The sequence below is a fragment of the Vulpes vulpes genome, chromosome 13, assembly GCF_048418805.1.
Source record: "Vulpes vulpes isolate BD-2025 chromosome 13, VulVul3, whole genome shotgun sequence".
In the NCBI taxonomy this organism is placed as follows: Eukaryota; Metazoa; Chordata; class Mammalia; order Carnivora; family Canidae; genus Vulpes; species Vulpes vulpes.
The window spans coordinates 103,927,349-103,946,558 of NC_132792.1; the positions used below are offsets into that span (position 1 = coordinate 103,927,349).

The 19,210-nt window shown below is 32.7% G+C and overlaps 1 protein-coding gene across 1 annotated transcript in view; it reads right to left on the minus strand.

Annotated features, from left to right (window-relative positions):
- The window catches only part of CCDC178 (coiled-coil domain containing 178), a 371,851-nt gene that overhangs the window by 311,434 nt on the left and 41,207 nt on the right, over nucleotides 1–19,210 (minus strand). Inside the window, exons 8-9 of the mRNA XM_072733713.1 lie at nucleotides 18,776–18,918; nucleotides 5,974–6,127 (exon numbers count right to left, since the gene is read on the minus strand). Coding sequence (XP_072589814.1) covers nucleotides 5,974–6,127; nucleotides 18,776–18,918 — 297 coding nt within the window. The remainder of the gene's footprint in view (nucleotides 1–5,973; nucleotides 6,128–18,775; nucleotides 18,919–19,210) is intronic.

The following is a 19,210-nucleotide window of genomic DNA, read 5'->3' on the forward strand; positions in this document are numbered from 1 at the left end:
TCAAGAAGTTCTGCTTCAAAGTGTAAGAAGAAATTCAATTGTTGCTCTTAGGGAATGATTTAAAAACAAAAAACAAAAATATTAAGCATTCAAACAGAGAAATGAAAGGGAAAAAGGAACAGAATAAGCCTAAAGGAATAAGAAAATAAATCATAACTACAGAAGCATACATTAACATTTTTAGAAGTTGGAAATTGTAGAGTTATGAAATCTAAGGACCATCTTATTTTTTATTCTATTTTTAAAACTTGAAAATCTAATTTAAATAGTACAAAATACATATACAGTTATTTAGAAATAAGAGATAAAGCATGAGAGCATTCTATATCATATCATAACAAATTCAAAATCTTAATCTACCTGGATTATTTCTAGGGCCATTAAATATTGCAAATTAACCTTAAGAAAAAATATATAGCCTGGTAAGACCAATCATGTGATGAAATAATACAGCTTTCCATGATAAATAAAACAGTAATTCAAACAATTAAAAAATATAAAAACATCAGAGTTGTATTTTCACTAAGGTGTTTTATAAAACTTTCAAGAAAAAGCTATTTAAATCCACATTAATTCTTCAGGTAATAAGAAAGGAAGAAAAGCTTCACAATTCATTTTTAAAAGCTAGTATAATCCTGATAAGAAAATCTATCAAATATAGCACAAATTAAGAACACTGGAATACATACTAACTTATGAATATGGATGCAAAATCTTAAATAAAATACTTGCAAATCAAACTCAGCAGTAAATTAAAAGAACAATAAACCATAACCAAGCAGAGTCATCTCAAGAATTTAAAAAAGATTTAATATTAATATAATACATCACTTCAATAGGTCAAATGGGAAACTCTTTAAAATCTTCACAGATGCTCTGGAAGCAACATCTATTCCTGGTAAACTGTTTTTATAACCTGAGTATATTTTTTAAATCTTTTTAAAAATGATGATAAGCATATATTTGAAATCAACATTTAGATAACATTAAGCACTTCTTTAAAAATAAATGAAATAAAGTCAGTTTCTAGATTTTTAAAATATTTTAGGAATAAGTCACACAGGGATTGAAATTTTATGATGAAAAAATCAGCAATATGTACTTTCATAAATATTATCACATTTTACCCATATTATTATATTGAAACAATATCAAAAATTACATTGTAGGTTGGCTCTACCATTTAACAGCTTGTGTCCATCAAGAATTTACTCTCCCTCTTTAGACCAGTTTCTTATTTGGTAAGCTGTCACTGATAATTATTGGCTTACCTATTTTTAAGAAATAAGTTGCTTAATTCAGAAGATTTTAAGGTAAAATATGAATCAAAAAGTAAAACTGCTGGATGTTTTGTGGTTTTTGGACTTATACTATATACTCAATAAAGTAGTAATAAAACATTTCTACTAAAAAAATCAATATCTAAAAAAGAAAACAGAAGTATACATAATAAAGGAATTCACTTATTTACAACCTTTACCTGCAATCTGATTTAAAAAAAGTATTATGTATCTGCCACTGTTCAGTAAAATATGAAAATCACAAAGATTTTCTAAATTTTTAAAAGCCATTTTTTTATTATCTCATGAAATGACTGGATAAAATGAAATGTAGATGGTTGTTTGGTTTTTTTAATAACACAAGAAACTAAGAGTTATGGATGATGGAATTATGTTCTAAACAAAATTCTGAACTGTGGTAGAAGTACATGTCAAAGAAAACATGAGAAAAGAATTTATAGAAAATCTGTACTTTTACATTTAAAAAGAATTTGATCTTGACAATATTTTTAAAGTCCTGAATCAATTTCATGGTGTTTTCTAGCCTACAAAAGCTACTGTTTATAGAAATGAGAAGGAAAAATGTGTTTTCATAGATACAATGACAACATAAATTTTTAAAAAGTGTATGTTAATGAGGTAAAGACTAAACTGGAAGTATGATATGCCTTGAAACTTTAAAAAATCAGTTAGGTTGTATGTGCAATTAGGCAGCACAAATCTTTTACTTTTCTCTTGAACTAGAAGTTTCGATTGCATACCAAAAAATAATGCATGGAAGTGATGCACATCATTGGTTTTAATTGAGTGCTTAAAATGCGCTCTTTGAAATTCTAGCTTAAAGGTTTTTTATAATGTACAAAATGCAGGAAAAAATTAATATATCTAAACTTAATCATGTTCTGATCTTCCCCAGGAAGTATAATAGTCCCCAAATGATTTCTATAATTGAAAAAATATTACTAACCTTATAAAATATGGTCGTAATATCTATCAGAAATAACATTTTGTTAAGAAGGTCACACTTGCCATTTTAGAGATGATCAAAGAAATAAATTGATTGTTTGTAGGCTTGGTGAATGAATTTACCATTTCTGAAAATATTTTATTAACAATGATACTCTTTAAGATGACAAATTTTAGCATGATTAGGAAATTGAGATCGTAACTATTTGACAATACTATATAATATTGTAAAAATTTTTATTGGTTGTGCTATATTTCCCTGATGTTTATAGTTGTCCCTAGAAAGAAATTATACGTAAGAATGCTACATTCATTATTTTAAATCTTCACAGATTATCTTGAATGTATACACTGTACATTCCACACTTCACAAAATTCTTTCCAGGATCACACCATGATGCTTCTTTTTCTCCACTTATTCCTCCTTCTCTCTTTCCTTTCCTTCTTCCTTTAACCTATCTTCCCTACCTTCCCTCCTTTCCTTCCTTTCATTTATTCACCGGTTAACTCACTCATTCAGAAAGCATGAAATGCCTTTTGAGTGCCTGGTTTGGCATTTTATTGAGTATCTAATATAGGACAGACATTGTGTATGTTACACAGAGGAAACAAAAATTACAACGCATCTCCTATCTTTGAAAACATTATAGTCTAAAAAGAAGTAGACAGGTAATCACTGACTTCAATAGTGTTGTAAGTACCAGTATGGAGGTAAACATAGAGTACAATTAGAGTACAAAGCAGACAGAAGAAAGTGAAAAGACTGTTTCATCCAGGGTTAAAGGAAAAAGGGTAGCTATAAAGAAGTTGGAAAGAGAAGGGCAAATCGAAGAGATACTTGCATTACTATTTAAGATCAGTTTCTTCTCATTCATTGTTCCCTTGTGATCCCCTCTAGCACTGTGGCCCAGTGTATTTTGGTTTAGTATTTTCAGCCTTGCCTATTTCTGGATTCTTCTACATTGCCTATGCAGTGATGTAAGTCATGTCCATATTAATGTAGGTGCATATTCCCTACACTGCACGAATAAGAACAAGATAAAGACATTTTCAGGGAAACAAAATTTTGAAAATACCAAATCTACCTCACTAACTTGTAAAAGATACACTTTAGTTACAAAAAAAAAATAATAATGCAATTAGGAATGTTTTATAAACAAAAAGAATTGTGTGCAAAATGTTACACTGGGAAAATGTAATCAAATATTTATTGTGTAAATTAATAAAAATATCTTAATAGAAGGATTATTAAATAAGATAAGCAAAACATGATGGAAGATAAACTATGTATCAAGAAAAAATCATAAGGTCCTCAAACTGCCAGGAAGACGTTAAAGATATTATGTATCATAAGCAGTAAATAAAATATGTATTCCAAAACTTCTAAGAATTTATAGCTTAAAATATAAAAATAAAATATATCATAAGCAAAAAACTTAATTCTAAACATTCAAACTTAGCTTCATCTAAAACATGGCTACAAATTATATAAACCAGAAATAACAGAAAAACAGAAAAAATCCACTATTACATTGAAATTTTTTAATGCAGCTCTCAGTAATTGATACATCAGTCAGAAAATAAATCAGAATAATAAAAGAATTAAATAACGGAATTGACACAGTTTACAAAATGAACCTATTTAGAATTGCACCCCGCTACACAGAAAAGATTTTTCCCAAATAAAATATTTATCCAAATTATCCATGTAGTAGGACAATAATTAAGCCTTCACAAATTTTAAATAATATCTACTATATAGACTACATCTATAAACAAATCAAAATTACATTAAAAATTTATTTTAAAAAATAACTGTACAATTCATTGACAATATAAGGACTAATTTATCTAGGATTAATCTCAGGTTGATTTCCCAGAGAGTTTGCCTTCTACAAAATTCCAAGGAAACTGCTTAAGGTTCAATTTAGAAAAACTACCCAAATAAATAGACAGATAGATCATGTTTATGTTTAGGTATCCCCATCATAAAGATTTCATTTTTCAATCATATACTCCATAAATGAATATGATTCCAATCATAATTCCAATAAAACTTCTGAAGGAAATGAGTAAGATAACACTGAAATTTATATGGAAGGACAAAGGTCAAGAACAGCCTAAAACTCATAAGGAAACATTAAGAGGGATTTACCATAATAAATAATCAAAACTCATTATAGAAGCTTAGTAATGTAGACATGAAGTATTGAGGTAAAGATGGTTAAGTAAACCAAACAAATAAAAAATAGAAAAGATCCACACATATATGGAAGCCTCACATGTGACAGAGATGGCAATGAATATTAATACATAAATACAGTAAATTATATTGCAACAATTTGTCTTTAAGAAAGAAAATATACAGAATAAAATATAAAAAAGAAGAAAATGTAACTGGAACCTCAACTTCACACTATATCCATATATGAATTTCATATTGATTATGCTTCACATGTGGCAAGTGAAAATGCATTCCCAAAATTCTAGGTAGTTTCTTACTTCCAAACTTATAAGTAAAAGATATGTGCAAAAATATCAGTTCTGAATTTTTTAACATAATTTCATCTAGAAGCATCATATAAATATGAAAAGCCAAATTTCAAAACATTTAGAATAAAATACCAGAGAATGTATTTTGACTTCAAGGTAGAAAAAAATTCTTAAATTCAGAAAAGCACAAAGGTCAAAGGAAAATATTTATAACTTTTGCTACACTAAAACTGAAGATTCTCTTCATCAGAAGTTACCATAAATGAAAGAAGACTGGATAAAACTATCTTCAATATATGTAACTTTAAAGTATTAAGTATTGATAATATACAACAAATTCATATAAATTAGTCAAAATATAATCACTCAACAAATGGAAAAATATCAGCAGCAGCCTTTTTACAAAAAAGGAAATACAAATGACCTCCAAAAAGCCATTAAACATGCTCAGTCTCACTCTTAATTACGAATTTTAAAAATTTAAGGAGACACAATTAAAGAGTATATAGATAGAAGTATATAAAGTATTATAATAGAAATATTATAATACAACGTGGCAATTGAAAAAAACATGCAATTTTAACTCTAACTAGAAATGCCAACTAGTAGAGAATGTGTTTATTATTGTCTTGCACTATAGTATTATTTCTTTTAACCAACTTATCAATTTCTTTTACTATTACTTCTTTTACTATAGTGAATGAGATATGGCAGAAGAGGAAGTCAGGGAAGATGAGTCTTAAGGGAGGGTCAGAGTGATACTAAGCCTAAGAGGACTCAACCTTCCATTCCTGATTTAAAGATGAAGGGAACCACCAACCTGGGAGGCAAGCAGCCTCTAAAAGCTGTGAATGATCCCAGGCCGATAGCCACCAAGGAAACAATGACTTCAGTTCTAAAATCGAGGAAACTGCATCTTGCCAAAACTAAATGAGCCTGACAGGAGATTCATCCTAAAGTCTCCAGAAAGAAGTGCAGGGCTGCTAAAAGCTTGATTTCAGCCTGAGAAGACCCAGAATATAGGAACCAGCAAAGACATGACCCAGAGAAACCTCGAGATAATAATTGGGTGTCATTTCAAGCTGCTAAAATTCTGGTAATTTGTTATGTAGTAAGAGAAAATCAATATAGACAGAAAATTGGCTGTTACTTCATTACTGATAGTAAGTTTTAACAGCTATGGCTTAAAACTAAAATCTCTATTTTTTTTTAATTTTTAAATATGAAAACCCACCATTTTTGATAAAGCAGATAATTCATCTTTTGATGTCTTTGTTTCCTTCAATGCTTCAGTCACTGCTTCTTCATTCTCCTCAATACTAACATTAACATTTTCTATTGCTGTAGAGTAGTGACTACGTAGAGCAGTAAGTTTCTCTTTCTCTCTCCTAAGAGGAAACACATTTGGTTTTATCCACATTGAAAGGAAAATCATGTTTAAAACTATATGTAAATTAGCTTCTGACTTAACAATGTACATTAATGGCATTTACCTATTCATAAAATTTCTCCCATCCCAAAGCAACTTCTTAAAAGTACCATTTAGAATCAAGAAGTAAATGGTGAGAAAAAATTCACCAGGTGTATTTGTTTCCAATGGAATAAACTTAGAGAAAAATAATTTCTAAATTATTTAAAATAAATCATCTTTTGATTTGATTTCAGGTGATAGAGCTAACCACCTTTGATTCAGAGGGTGGGCAGTACAGGGATGGAAAGGCGAGAAAAAAAGAGATTTAGAAGTGAAAAGACCACACATTATTAAAGTCCTAGCTTACTGTTTTCTCTTTCTCAGTCTTAGAGGTATAATGAGGAAACTGCAGCTTAGAACAACAATAGATTTTTTTTTTTTAAATCTCCAGACTTAGTCAAGGAATATTTTGCTCTTATATGATCCTCCACGAAGAAAGCCAGTAACCTGTGATCCCATAATCCTGCATCTAATCTAGTAGGTAGAAAACACATTCCAAATGTCTCTTAAGACAAGGGTGTTACAGTTTAATATACATAAAAAATATGGTGAGAAAATGACAAAATTATCATTTCCATAAAATATCAGCAAGAAATACAGATAATTCCACCTGGAATTAGCCCAGGTTCTTATACACTAACTCTGATTTTAGGAGTAGAGTCAAATGAAACTGAAAGATACAACCTCAATATGGAAATGAAAATGAAAACAATAAACAAATAAGCAAAAGGATTCTTCTTTACCCTTCCATGGCTGGAGAGTATAGGTCTCCCTATCAGAATTCTGGAAGCCAAGTAGATAATGAGAGGTGGGTAATCGCAGCATTCAAAATATGTTTGGTTGAATTTCCTTCCTTTGAAATAAATTTTTCATTTCTCAATGGTATCTATTTCCCTCAGGTCAGACAATAAACTATGAACTCTGACTAAGAAGTGGAAACTGCCCAGTGTCGTCAAATTCAGAAACTAAGTACTATTTTAGTTGTCTCTTTATCCTGATTTCCTAAAGTTGATGCCACCAATTCCTCAGCCTTTTAAGGATTTTTCAGGGTAAAAGTTTGCTACTAGTGCCCCCAGGCACCAGTAGTTCAGCCTTTATCATTCTTGTATCTGCTAAATCAGAATAAATTTAGAAGAGTAAAATGGGATGAATCCTTCTACCTGTTTAGAGTTACAATGTAAAGCAATCAAGATACTAAAAAGCCTATGTAGTATGCTTCTATTCACATGGATTTCATGAACAGGCAAAACTAAGTCTGGAGATCAAAGTCAGAATGAAGATGATCTCTTTGGGGTGGAAGGCGGCAGTTGCATGGACTGGGAAAGAGAACAAGAGAAAGTTCTAGTATGCTGAAAACTTTCTATACCTTAATCAGGGACATGGTTACATGCATATGTACAGATTTTTAAAATATTCAATGTAGGGGATCCCTGGGTAGCTCAGCAGTTTAGTGCCTGCCTTCGGCCCAGGGCATGATCCTGGAGTCCCGGGATCGAGTCCCACATCGGGCTCCCTGCGTGGAGCCTGCTTCTCCCTCTGCCCATGTCTCTGCCTTTCTCTCTCTCTGTGTCTCTAATGAATAAATAAATAAATAAAATCTTTAAAAAAAAATTCAATGTATACACTTGATAGCATATGTAATCATGTTTATGTAATGTGTATTCTCAATTAATTTAAAAAATAGTGAATAATAAACGTATCTCTAAAATGTTATTTAATACATCATTTATGACTCCTCTAATGCTTACAGTAAATCTTACTTACTAAATTTATATGAGAAGAAAATCATCAAAGGACTTTTATGATTTATTTATTTTTAAAGACCCCAAGACCTGGGATCAAGACCTGAGCCAAAAGCAGACGTTTAACTACTAAGCCACCCAGGTACCCGGATTTTAAAATATTTCTGTTAGAAAATGATAGATGAAGCAGACCAAAAGAAGGAGAACACTCCTTGTTATCACACTCCTGCTTGTTAACAGGTTGATTTTCAAGGGTTTATTGGACTGAGCCTAGACTGTATCCTTGCCATGTGGGCTTCTCTATAGAGCATCTCAAAACATGGCACCTAAATTCATCAGAGCAAATACACAACAAAACAATAAAGTACTAGCAAGAAAAAAGTCATGGTTCTTACAATCTAATCATCAAGGTGATATCCCATCACTTTTACTTTATTTATTAGAAGATACTCACCAGATCTAACCCACATGCAAGGGGACATGATTTTAGGAAAGAATATCACAAGGCAGATATCACTGAAAAGTCATGTCAGAAACTGCTAACTAACCATAGAGCTCTTTGGTATTTACAGTTTCCATAGTTGGAGGTTGGTGAGGTGATACCTATGGCTTTCGCATCAGACCCAGAATACAACAGAATGATACAGGTAATATACTAGAAAAAAGTCTTCAGAAGGTTTGAAAATATAGAAAATATGAGAAAATGATCAAGAACCATGGAAGATACTATAAGAAAAACTAGTATGTGTTTGAGTCCTGAAAGAAATAGAAAATGGGACCAAGGCATTATTTGAAAAGATAATGACTGAAAATGCCCAGGGAGAATAATTATAATACATAGGTTCAATAATATTGGAAGACTAACAAATCCCAACAAAGGAAAATCATTCCACACCTAAAGTGCCTTAACAAAGTAAAGTTAACAAATTTTCAAAATCAAGGGATGATCTTTTAAGTAAAGTATAGGCACACCTGGCTCAGCGGTTGAGCGCCTGCCTTTGGCCCAGGGCATGATCCTGGAGTCCCATGATCAAGCCCCACATCAGGCTCCCTGCATGGATCCTGCTTCACTGTCTGCCTGTGTCTCTCATGAATAAATAAATCTTTTTTTTTTTTAAAGCAAAGTATAGAGTAGTTGCATAGCAATCAGTTAAAAGGTCAATATGCTTCTTAACAGTAAAAATGAAAATTATGTTACAGAGTGATGTATTTATTAATATAGTAAAGGTCAATTAAGAATCAAGAAATCAGGGACACCTGGGTGGCTCAGCAGTAGAGTGTCTGCCTTTGGCTCAGGGCGTGATCCCGGGTTCCCAGATCGAGTCCCACATCACGCTCCCTGCATGGAGCCTGCTTCTCCCTCTGCCTATGTCTCTGCCCCTCTCTTTCTCTGTCTCTCATGAATAAATAAATAAAGTATTTTTAAAAAAGAATCAAGAAATCTATGAAAATAGAAATTATTCTTCAAATAAAAACTCAAAATTTGGTATGAGCAGAACCTGACTAAAGAGTATAATTAAGGAACTACTCCAACTATAAAGCACTGCCAGATACAGTCTATGATGAAAAAGTCTATGAAGGAAAAAGGAACAAAGAAGAGTTTTATTTTGAGGGTATATCTGAAAAACAACCTTGACTGTTTAAAACAATAACAACAAGCATGTCTGAGTGCCTCAGTTAGTTAAGTGTCTGCTTTCAGCTCAGGTCATGATTCCAGGGCCCTGAGATTGAGCACCACAAACCCCCATCTTCCATCTGGCTCACTGCTCAGTGGGGAGTCTGCTTCTCCCTCACCCTCTGCATCTCCCCCACCCCACCAAACTAATGTTCTCACTCTCTCTCAAATAAATAAATAAAATCTTTAAAAATAAATAAATAAAACAGTAACAACAATGTTCTCATGGGTTATAAAAATGAAACAGTCCAGAACAACAATAAATACCTATTCAGTGGTAATGTGATAACTACAGTAAAAATTTTCCTAAGTCCTTTTCTTGTCTAGCATGTTAACAGTGTCTTTGGAGTTTGATATCTAAGTTTACATGTGATAATTAATAGGGTTTCCTACAAGAAGAATAGGAACAAAACTGTAACTGCCAAACTGGAAAAGGAAAAAATAACAAAAACTAATGTGAAAGACAAAAAAAGAATAAGAAATAAAACACATGGGGGAAAATACATGGTTGTTTAAATCCAAATGTATTAGTGATTTGTGAATACATTTAATGGCCCACCTTTAAAAATGTTGGCAACTGATAAAAAAGACTATCTACATAATGACAAGAGATATGTATAAAACATAGGAGCTCAAAAATATTCAAATTTAAAAACAGAAAATATCTCCCAGATAAGCATCAAGAGACAAAGATAATGAAACTATATTACTATCTTAATTGAGTTTAAGGCAAAAAGTATTCCAAGAATCAATTCACAATGATGAATAAGGCTAATCATCTCCCATAAAGATATAACAACTTTAAACTTGTATGAACCTGAGAGAGCTTCAAAATGTAAAGCAAAAACTGATGGCATTAAAAAAAAATAAAAAAAAAAAAAAGATGTAGAGAGACACATCCATCACAGTAGGTGATTTTACCACACTTTTCTTAATAATAGAAAAAGTAGTAAAAATCAGTAATGATATGGAACAGTGTTTCTCAAACATTACCTTGGGATTTTTTTAAAATGCAAATTCTCATTCAATAGGTCTGAATTGTGCCTGAGATTCTGCATTTTGAAGAAGCACCCAGGTAAAGGTGATGCTGTTGGTCCATAGATCACACCTAAAATAGCAAGGATAGCTATTTGTATAAGATTAGCCTCTATGATTAGTAAATTTGACCTAACTAAACAGTAACCATTATTACATTCAATAAGTATATAAGGAATATTTACCAAAAAAAAAAAACCCAAAATTAAAAAACAACCCAAGTCATTGAGCCAAAAATGAAGACTCAGTGATTTTCAGTGGGTTGAAACTATGTTTCCTGACCAAAATACAAATTCAGATGGGAAAGCAATAATAAAAAGATAATTATAAAATTAGAAATCCATCACAAAAAATTTTTAAATGTATATTTTAATAACCTATGGATCAAAGAAGATATCAAAATGAAAATTAAAAATACATGTGACTGAATGAAAATGAAATATAACAAATCAGGGGAGCTACAAAAGTGATTAATTTATTAAATATTAGACAATATTTAAAACAGACGTATGTGAGGAAATATAAATATCTTAATAAATGGATGCTATCTAGATCACAGAACTATGTATAAACTTTATATTCTTCGTCTTGCTTGTGTTTACTTGATTCTAGCTCCACGTGAATATGATTTTTTTCTAAATCATTAATCAATTTGAATAAATAAAGATTTTATTATGACACACTAGATCATAATTTACAGTGCACAAAAGAAATTACAATATAAAACACACACACAAAAAAGAATATCATAAAACACAAATACATCAAAAATGCAGTAAAAAACACCACCGATTACTAAAATGCAAAATAATATCTATATATATTTTAACATACTTCATTTCATTAGAAATCAAACAAATGCAAATTGAAATACTTGGATGCTATTTATCATTAACATACAGCTACATAATTTGTTCTTAATAATATCTCATGCTGGAGATTTTTTTTAAATAGCCACTTTGCACATACATAGGAGTGATGCATATTTGTTATACACAACTATAGGCAATTTGACAATATGTATGAAGAGTTTTAAAATGACACAGGGAGGCTGGGAAGATGGTGGGGTAGGAGGATGTTAAGCTTGCTTCCTCCCATGGATACAACTAGATAACTCTCACATCAGTGTAAATAACCCAGAAAATGACGTGAACACTGGCAGAACAAACTCCATAACTAAAGGTAGAGAAAAAGCCACAACCAAGAAGGTAGAACAGGCAGAGAAATGTATTTGGATTTGAAGCAAAACAGACCATGGCCATTGGCAGCAGGAAGGGAGCCAATTGCTTAGAGAAGGGCAAGAAACAGACTATCACACTGGGGAGCCAAAGGGGAATGTTATGGGAATCCCCATAACATTTGGCTTTGAAACTAAGAGGGGCCTAATCATGTGAGTACTTAGAGCCAGTGGGACTTAAAGCCTGGAATTCTAAAACTCAGCTGGCTCTGCTATGGGAGAGCCTGGAGGGCAATAGGAAGTTGAGTCTCTGCCCTTAAAGAGACAGCAGGATAAACAGCCACCAGGGATACAAGATGGAAGCAGCAGTTTGAAAACTGTATAGGACATACAGAAAGGAGGGTTATTTACTCATCTTACAGTGCATATCATCGAAGCAGGGATAGCAGGGAAACCTCTCCAGGAACAAAGGAGCTGGCAGGTGCCTTTTCCCTTCCTGGCCCCCCCAACATAAACATGCAGCCACCTATAGGAATCAGCACAGCAACAATGCTCTCTACCTAATTTGTCTATACCAAGCCCTGGCCCCTCTAACTACAGCAGATCTGTCCCTTCCAATCATGCTCGCCATGTTCCTGCACTGTGAGGCCCCTGCCCAGAACACTGGTGCAAACCCTGCCAAAACCATGTCACTTATTCATGCCCTATGTGGGGCCTAAGTTCTGACAGCAGGGTTGGCAGGTCTCATTTTGCAAGCAGACCAGCATGCCCCTTGTTAAAATGTGCCCCATCTAGTTGGGACCAAACACCACCCACAACAAGCAAAGAGAACTTCTGCAAATGACTCCACTGAAGGAAAGAGTAGCCAGAACACAACAGCAGGGCATAGGCAACACACATAGGAGACACTCCCTAAAGTGCCAGGTCCTGGGGAACACTGCCTTGCAAGGAACTGTAGGACTTCTTCTTCATAAGGCCATTACCATCAGGAGCAGGAGACAGCTTACTTTCCTAATATAGAAACTGACAGAGAGAGCTAGACAAAATGAGGAAACCGAGGAATATGGTCCCAAATGAAAGAACAAGACAAAATGACAGCAAGAGACCTAAGCAAAACCATTAACTAATATGGCCAGTAGAAAACTTAAAGTGATGTTTATAAAGATAACCAATGGACTTGAGAAAAGAATGAAGAACATCAGTGAGGCCCTTAACAAAAAGACAAAAAAGAACCAATCAAAGATGAAGAACACAATAACTGAAATTAAAATACACTTGATAGAATAAATAGTAGGCTAGAGGAAGTAGAGGAACAAATTAATGATCTAGAAGACAGAGTAACAGAAAACAATCAAACTGAGCAAGTAATAGAAAAAAGAATTATACAAATTAAGCACAGACTTAGGAAACTCAGAGACTCCATCAAACATATTAACATTTGCATTATAGAGATCACAGAAGAAAGTGAAAAGGGGGCAGAAAACTTATGTGAAGAAAGAATAACAGAAAATTTCCCTACTCTGCAGAAGGAAACAAATATCCAGATCCAGAAGGCACAAAAATCTCCCCAAAAAATCAATCCAAGGAGGTCCACACCAAGACACATCATAATTAAAAAAGCAAAAAGTAGTATAAAGAAAGAATTTTAAAAGCAACAAGAGAAGACAGTTATACACAAGGGAAACTCTATAAGGCTATCAGCAAATGTTTCAGCAACAAACTTTGCAGGCCAGAAGAGAGTAGCATGATATATTCAAAGCGCTAAGAGGGAAAAATCTGCAACCAAGAATATATCCAAGAAGGCTATCATTCAGAATAGTAGGAGAGACAGAGTTTTTCAGACAAACGAAAACTAAAGGAGTCATGACCACTAAACCAGCTCTACAAGAAACATTAAGGAAGACTCTCTGAATGAAAAGGAAAGATCATAAATGAGAGTCCAAAAAAATAGAAAACACAGAAGCAGTAAAAATAAGTGTATCCATAAAAATGGGTCAAGGGTTTCACAAAATAAAAAGACATAAAATATAACACCATATACCTAAAACACGGGTGAGAGGAGTAAAGAATGGGTTCAAACTTAAGCAACCATCAACTTAATATATGCTGCTATATGGAGAAGGTGTTTATACAAACCTAATGGTAACCAAAAAAATCAAAAACCAGTAAAAGATATGCAAAGAATAAGGAGAAACAAATCCAAGTATATCATTAAAGAAAGCCAACAAACCATGAAAGAGAGCAAGAGAAGAAAGGATCAGGGAAAAACTACAAAAACAACCACAAAACAAACAAACAAACAAAAAATAAAACAAACAAAAAATAGATATATATATCTATCAATAATTACTTTGAGTATAAATGGACTAAATACTCAAAAAAAAAAAAAAGACAGATGACAAAGTGGATAAAAAAATAAGTTCCATTCTACATGCTGTCTATAAGAGACTCATTTTGGAGCTAAAGATACATGCAAACTAAAAGTGAGGAGATGGAGAAACATTTATCATGCAAATGGATGTCAAAAGAAAGCTGGGATAGCAATACTTGTAACAGACAAAATATATTTTTAAACAGAAACTAAGAGACAAAGAAGGGCACTATATAATGATAAAGGGGACAATCCAAGAAGATATGCAATTGCAAATATTTATGCACTCAATATGGGAGCACCCAAATACACAAAGCAGTTAATAAAAAACTTAAAGGAATTAATCAATAGTAATACAATAATAGTAGGGGATTTTTTTAAAATTTTTTAAATTTTTATTTATCTATGATAGTCACAGAGAGAGAGAGAGAGAGAGAGAGAGAGGCAGAGACACAGGCAGAGAGAGAAGCAGGCTCCATGCACCAGGAGCCCAACGTGGGATTCGATCCTGAGTCTCCAGGATCACGCCCTGGGCCAAAGGCAGGCGCCAAACCGCTGCACCACCCAGGGATCCCAGTAGGGGATTTTAATACACCACTTACACCAGTGGATAAATCATCTACATAGAAAATCAACAAGGAAACAGTGGCTTTGACTGACATACTGCACCAGATGGCCTTAACATTCCATCCTAAAACAGCAGAATACAAATTTTTTTTCAGGTGCACAGAAATATTCTCCAAAAACAGATCACATATTAGGCTACAAAAAAAGCTTCAACAAATAAAAAAAAAAACACCTAAAGATACTATACATGTTTTCTGATCACAATGCTATGAAAATAGAAATCAACCACAAGAAAAAAATCTGCGAAGACCACAAATACACAGAGGTTAAATAATATGCTACTAAACCATGAATGGGTCAGTCAGAAATTTAAAAAGAAATAAATAATTACATGGAAACAAATGAAAAATAAAAGCAAAGGGTCTAAGCCTTGAGACACAGCAAAAATGATTTGAAGAGGGAAGTTTATAGCAAGACAGGTCTACCTCAAGAAGAAAAAAAAATCAAATAAACAACCCAACTTTACACCTAAAGGAGCTAGAAAAAGAACAACAAACAAAACTTAAAACCAGGAGAAGGAAGGAAAGAAGAAAGATTAGAACAGAAATAAATAATACAGAAACTAATGAAATGGAACAAAATCAATGAAACCAGAAAGTGGTTTTTGAAAAGATCAACAAAATTGATAAGCCTCCAGGCAGACTCATCAAAAAAAGAAAAAAAGAGGACTCAAATAAACAAAACAAAAATTAAAGAGGTGAAATAACAACCAACACCACAGAAATACAAACAGCTGTAAGAGAATATTATGAAAAACTATATGCTAACAAATTGGACAATCTGGAAGACATGGACACATTCCTAGAAACATATAAACTACCAAAACTGAATCAGGAAGAAAAAAAAAAAAACAGACTGATTACCAGCAATAAAATTGGATCAGTAATCAAAAAACTCCTAACAAACAAAAGTCCAGAACCAGGCAGCTTCAGAAGTAAATTCTACCAAACATTTAAAGAAGAGTTACACCTAATCTTCTCAAACTATTACAAAAAATAGAAATGGAATGAAAACTTCCAAATTCATTCTATGAGGCCAGCATTATCCTAATACCAATATGAAATAAAGACACACACACACAAAAAAACCCCACGGGGGAAAAACAACAGAATTATAGGCCAATATCGTTCATAAATGTAGGTGCAAAAATTCTCAACAAAATACTAGCAAACTAATTCCAACAATACAGTAAAAAAAAAAAAAAATCAAACCATTCACCACAATCAAGTGGGATGTGGGATATATTCTCAGGAAGCAAAGGTGGTCCAATATTCAAAAGTTAATCAACATGATATATCACATCAATAAAAGAAAGGTTAAAAACCATTTCAATAAAAGCAAAAAAAAAAAAAAAGCATTTGACAAAGCACTACACTCATTCATGATAAAAACCCTCAACAAATCAGGTTTAGAGGGAACATACCTTAACGTAATAAAGTCTTTTTTTTTTTTTTTTAAAGGTTTTATTTATTTATTCATGATAGAGAGAGAGAGGCAGAGACACAGGCAGAGGGAGAAGCAGGCTCCATGCCCGGGAGCCTGATGTGGGATTCGATCCCGGGTCTCCAGGATCGCGCCCTGGGCCAAAGGCAGGCGCTAAACCGCTGCGCCACCCAAGGATCCCCGTAATAAAGTCTTTATGTGAAAACCCACAGAGAACATCACACTCATTGGGGAAAAACAGAGCTTTTCACATACCATCAGAAACAAGACAAAGATGTCCACTCTCATCACTTTAATTCAATACAGTACTATAGTCCAAGCCACAGCAAACAGACAACAAAAAGAAATAAAAGTTATCTAAATTTTTAAAAAAGAAGTAACACTTTCAATATTGCAGATAACATGATACAATATATAGAAAACCCTGAAGACTCCACCAAAAAATTGCTAGTTTTGATAAATGAATTCAGTAAAGTCATAGGATACAAAACCAACATGCAGAAATCTTCTGTATTTATTTTTTTCTTGTTTCAAGTTTTTATTTAAACTCTAGTTAGTTAACAGACATTTCCACACAGTAACAATAAAGCAGAAAAAAAGAGAAATTAAAATGATCCCATTGATAACTGCACCAAAAATAATATAAGAATAAACTTAACCAAAGAAGTGAAAGACCTGTACTCTGAAAACTGTAAGAAGCTGATGAAAGAAACTGAAGATGACACAAAGAAATGGACGGCCATTCCATCCTCATGGAATGGAAACAAGTATTGTTAAATGTGTGTACTACCCAAAGCAATCTACACATTAAATGCAATCCCTATCAAAATACAAACAGCATTTCTCACAGAACTAGAACAAGCAATTCTAAACATTGTAAAAAACATGACTCCAAAAACCCAAAGCAGTCTTGAAAAGGAAAAGCATAGCTGGAGACATCACAATTCCATTTTAAGTTATACGACAAAGCTGTAGCAATTAAAACAGTATGGTACTGGCACAAAAATAGACACATATACGTCAATGAAACAGAGTAGAAAACCCAGAAACAAACCTGCAATTATATGGTCAATTACTGTTCAACAAAGGAGGAATGCATATACAATAGTAAAAAAAAAAAGTCTCTTCAACAAATGGTGGTAGGAAAACTGGATAGCTATATGTTAAACAATGAAACTGGACCACTTTCTTATACCATATACAATAATAAACTCAACAGGGATTAAAGACCTAAATGTGAGTCCTAAAACCATAAGATTCCATAAAAGCAGGCAATAATTTCTCTGTGAAGGACGGTGAAAGAAGCAATAAAAACATTATAGGGAGAAGATGTTTGCAAATGACATATCTGCTAAAGGGTTAGTATGCAAAATATATGAAGAACTCAACACCCAGAAAACAAATAATCCAATTAAAAAAATGGGCAGAAGACACAAAAACACATTTCTCCAAAGAAGACCTACAGATGGCCAACAGACACATGAAAAGATGTTCAACATCACTCATCATCAGGGAAATAAAAATCAAAACTACAATGTGGTATTACCTAACACCTGTCAGAATGGCTAAAATAAAAAATACAAGAAACAACAAGTGTTGGTGAGGAAATGGAGAAAAAGAAACCCTTGTATACTCTTGGTGGGAATGCAGACTGGTGCAGCCACTGTGAAAAATAGTATGGAGGTTCCTCAAAAAGTTAAAAATTGAACTATCCTATGATCCAGTAATTGTACTACTGGGTTAGATACACCCAAAATACAAAACACTAATTGAAAGAGATACATGCACCCCTATGTTTATTACAATATTATGCACAATAGCCAAATTATGGAAGCAGCCCACTGATAGATGAATGGATAAAGAAGATGTGGTATATATACACAATGGAATATTATTCAGCCATGAAAGAGAATGAAATCTTGCCATTTGCAACAACATGGCTGGAGCTAAAGAGTATCATGCTAAGCAAAATAAGTCACTTAGAGAAAGATAAATACGATATGATTTCACTCCTATGTGGTATTTAAGAAACAAAACAAGTGAGTGAAGGGGAAAAAAAACAGACAGGAACAAATCAAGAAACAGACTCTTACCTACAGAGAACAAACTAATGGCTACCAGAGGGGATATGGGAAAGGAAATGGGTGAAATAGGTGATGGAGATTAAAGAGTACATTTATCATGATGAGCACAAAGTAACGTACAGAATTGTTATATCACTATACTGTACACCTGTATAACACTGTATGTTACCAACACAAAAATTATTTAATTTAAAATTAAAATTAAAAATCAATAAATAAAATGTCAGAAAAATAGTATTTTAGGAATCTATACATATGTATATTACATATGTATATTATATTGGTGATAAATATGGGTGATTTAGGTTGGTTCTTTCTCTTTATCTGAAATTTTACATAAGAATATAAATTACATTTTAATCAATATTTTTCTTCGAAAGGCTATAAGCAGCATTAGTGAAAAATTCTTACTTGTAGGCTTCTATGCTTGTTTCATGACCACGAATGTCTTCTTCCATGTCATGTCTAATTTTTTCAGCACTCAGTTTGGCATTTTCAACATTTCCTAAAGCTTCTTCAAGTTCTCCATGAACTTGTTTGTATAGTTCCATTACCTAGTAATGAAAAATATTTTTGTTAATACATGCACTTAATGGGTAATTAAAAGAATCAGGCAACAGAAAGATCAGAGAAAGAACTTAAATTTAGAGTAGTTTTGGATTTAAAGAAAAAGTTCTTTACATTGATTTTCTTCCCATATTAGTCTGTTTAGCACAGTAAAGTTTCAGTTTCCCATTAGCCTAAAAATCAGCAATACTAGGGATGTATAAATGTTATTGAAGAAAATAAGTTCAATATCCCAGGTAATATGAGCAAAATAAAATAATTATCTTTTCAACTACAGAA